Source organism: Cupressus sempervirens, chromosome 7, assembly GCF_028749045.1.
Source record: "Cupressus sempervirens isolate cs-2001-9-10 chromosome 7, ASM2874904v1, whole genome shotgun sequence".
In the NCBI taxonomy this organism is placed as follows: domain Eukaryota; kingdom Viridiplantae; phylum Streptophyta; class Pinopsida; order Cupressales; family Cupressaceae; genus Cupressus; species Cupressus sempervirens.
Window position 1 is genome coordinate 641658174 of NC_143124.1, and position 3724 is coordinate 641661897.

Below are 3724 nucleotides of genomic sequence, written 5' to 3' on the forward strand. Positions count from 1 at the left end.
CACAAAATAACTCTAAAAGCTATAAATATATTAAATGCATCGAATAAAACTGTCCCTAATAATTACATAGAACCTTACTCATTAAGAACTATACTGCAGGGTATATATGCTTTGGTTTATGAGTGCACAAAGATATTTGTCAAACAGCTGTTCACAAAAATCAGCCAAAAAATCTGATTCTGAACGTCGGCGCAAACAGCTGCTAACATGCATGCATAGATTTTACGAATCCCCACCTACGGTTTACTGTTTTTCTTTAAAAGTTGAGAAGTATTAACACAAAGTATTTTATTCATAGTGTTAAAATAAGATTTGTCATTTCTTTATTGTGTCTCCTCCGGTCAAATCAAGATGACTTTCAGTTGCAAAGTTGGAAAGATGATAAATTTCTATATTAATTATAATCAGAGGTTCGACCAACTTTAGACGCAAGAATTACTGGCATCCATGTCACCCCCACTCAAATATATTGCAAACAGGAGAAATTGGAGTACTGGAAGCCACAAATGATGCAAGTAAGAAAGCGGGAATAAATTATAAATGAAGTCCTGGAAGCCATAAATGAACAGACAAATTGCAATGGGAATAAATTAGAAAATCTCATATACTCTCCATACTATTCTTGGCCAGAAATTGGCCACTACATAGATTCTTATGAACCCCCAACTGAGTGAAAAATGAGCTTATAACAACTTTTCATGGTGTTATGGCCATAACATATACGTGCATTTTAAAATTAGGGCATTTGTTTTCAAATTGATTGATCATTTGCATGGTTGTCCTTTTGTGATGGTAATCTAGTCCCATTCAACTCCACCTTCATCTCCCTTGCTGGCTTTGTCTTCTCTCCATTCGGCATTCCTAACTCTGCGTCCTCTGAACTCGAGTTATTCTCTGATGTGTACATCTTTTTATTCTTTCTATAAATGCAATACAATACCAATTGAGCCAATCCCAACGGACTGCCTATAACATTAGGAGCCTGCAAGTACAAAAGATTCAAAATATAAATAACCTTAGGGGTAAAACTTCTATATATATATATCTATAAATACATCAAATCAGTGGATGCTAATGTGATATTACAGCAAGCAAGACGTCTCTGCTCAAGACACCGTAAGCCATCCACAAAGTACTGGTGATAAAGCTGAAGAATGACAAGTAGAATGGCATGAACTCCACACTTTTTGTTTTAATCACCAGCTTCTGCAATATATCAAAGAAAAATATATGGTACCCCAAATATATATTGTATACAAAACAAATAGAAAAAGTGCAAACAATATCTTTCTTACCATTATGACAAGTGGAGAAGCGTACATTCCAATAGATGTTATGATTCCTACAATGCCCACCAAGAACTTCCGAGTCTTATGTTCATGAAGAGCAAAAGTAGACACCATTGCCATTGTTATGAAAAGAACTACCACGGCTACAACCATTCTCAGCACTTTGAGCTGAAAAATGACCAAGCATGAGTTTCAAGATCTAGGAAAAGTGAAATGAAAAGGACTAATATTATGACTATATCCAAACTAAGATTGAAGGGCAAATAGATTGTACCCTGGCCTTGGGAGGAGCAAAGACTAAGTATGTGCAAATGACAAAACATTCAGGAATAATGCCAGCGCCATTGACAGTGGAAACCAGAATGTTTTCCCACCCTTTACTTACAATAGGCATTCCATACCAGGTATAAGTAAAACAATTTAAGAGAGCAATCACATATGGGATACAAGCATACTGCCCCACTGATTTATCTCTTATCACCTTCACAAACGTAAGCCTGCCCAAATAAAGTATAAACAGCGCACTTCATAAGTACTTAAAGCCCATTTTCTTTGTACAAATATTATTGCTAGATATAGTAATCAGAGATACTTACACAGGTGACATATACATGAGAAGTGAAGTACAGTTTCCTGTGGCCATGGTATAAAACAGTTATAGTCAGTTAATCATCAAGAAAAAAACAAGAACACAACAAAGAGACAAAACATGCCCTTTTGTTGGCTTTAGAGAAAGAGAGAATTGAAAAAGAGAAAAAAGAGAGAGACCCATAATGCCAACAGCAAGGCGCAATTGCTTCTCCATCTTTGACAAAATGAATAAAGGAAAACCTGAATTGGGTCCTTGGGTATGCTGAATTTGTAAGCAGGGAAGAAAGAAATATATAGGCCAAGGCCAATGCCGATAACATCTATGAGAATTCCTACCAGGAAATGGTAACCCAAAATACGGAATCAAGTTCTACATGACCCCACAAGCTTTACTTATACCAAAGTGCCATAGACCATTCTAGAATACGACATCATACTATTTACCAGTTTCTTCAAGACCCCCTTCTCACAAGTGGAGTTGATTCTCTTCTCACGTTGCTTAATAATCTGGTTTCCTTTTCATTTCTCTGAAACTGATATTTTCTCAAACACCAACCATTGATTTTTCCATCCTCCGGTGGAAAAACATGCCAACAAGCTGCTTAACAATGCCATCCACATCACTGTGGCAATTCAAATCCTCCACCCAAGAAAACAAAGGAATCCATTATCATTAGATCATATTATTTTATATCTGTATACCAGAAAGAACGTGTAAATTAATTTGTGACCCATTCACAAATTCAACCTATTCTCAGTGATCCTGATACAATTGGGAAACTAACCCTAAATTTTGACTTTGATGAATTGCTTAACATGTAATTTTGCACGCAGATGAAACTTTAATATAATTTAAGAAGAACAATGTGCCAACTAGATTCGGTTCGAGAAGCCGCACATTGATGTCATGGATTCGACTTCATGATGGGTTTCAACTAAATAGCTTCGAGTTCCAATGGATTTACAGGTAGCATCGTAATAGAATAATATATGACGTAGAAACTCAAAACCTTTCGTCCATTGAATTGAATTTGTTCCATTGTGATGACAACTTTATCAGCTGATATTTTTGGTTTCCATTCAATTGAAGTCAAGCATTTGAATACAGAATCTTATGCTTCTTCTTTGTCAGAGCTTTCCATACTTCTCCAATTACATTATGAGATTCTCCCAACTTTGCCGATTAGACATGTTAATCATTCTTCATGCAGGAGAATGTTTGAATTTCTTAGCCGTAATTATGGTTTAGTTAGGTTGCTCAACTGGGAGACAAAGTTAAATTCTCTTTGCTCTCGCAGGAGATTGGACAAGCATCTTTCCTTTTTGTGGGGGTATCTCACGTGTTTGATCTTCTGCTCAGATAGGCATCAAAGTACAAAATATTCCCATGTTGGGTATCCCTTCTGCACCAGACCTAAATTACCCTTGTGTGGGGGTGCTCTCATTGGGGGTTTCTTTTAGGTAGAATGTCGTGCTTCTCATGCATTTTAATGATGCCCTAGCTATCCAACCTAATCTTTGGGAATCTGATCAAATTCAAATTCGCATAGATGGATAGTTGTGTAGTGATAATGGAATAATAAATAGTAAATTAAGGAATAGGATCGCGTGTTTTTCCGTATTTTGATTGGAGTCATTGTTGTCTTTTGGGATTATATGCTACAACTCATATTAATAAGTAGAATGTTATATTTTGATATAAGAGTGATTTTATCTTTCAGACTGTTGGAGAATTTATATAAATTGATAATTGTGTAAGGGATAATTGAATACTTGTTCAATGTAATATTAAGAAATAGATTAATATTTTTGTAATCTTAATTTAATTGAGCAAATATTGTGCC

At 35.6% G+C, this 3724-nt stretch overlaps 1 protein-coding gene across 1 annotated transcript; it reads right to left on the reverse strand.

Annotated features, from left to right (window-relative positions):
- Window positions 1-574: 574 nt before the first annotated feature.
- LOC149548315 (bidirectional sugar transporter SWEET3b-like) lies at window positions 575-2789 on the reverse strand. Its single transcript, XM_089794843.1, has 6 exons — window positions 2058-2789; window positions 1886-1922; window positions 1564-1786; window positions 1296-1457; window positions 1087-1206; window positions 575-982 (listed from the first exon to the last, which is right to left on the reverse strand). The coding sequence occupies exons 1-6, from the start codon at window positions 2092-2094 to the stop codon at window positions 752-754; spliced, it is 810 nt and encodes a 269-aa protein (XP_089650969.1). The 5' UTR covers window positions 2095-2789; the 3' UTR covers window positions 575-751.
- Window positions 2790-3724: the final 935 nt, after the last annotated feature.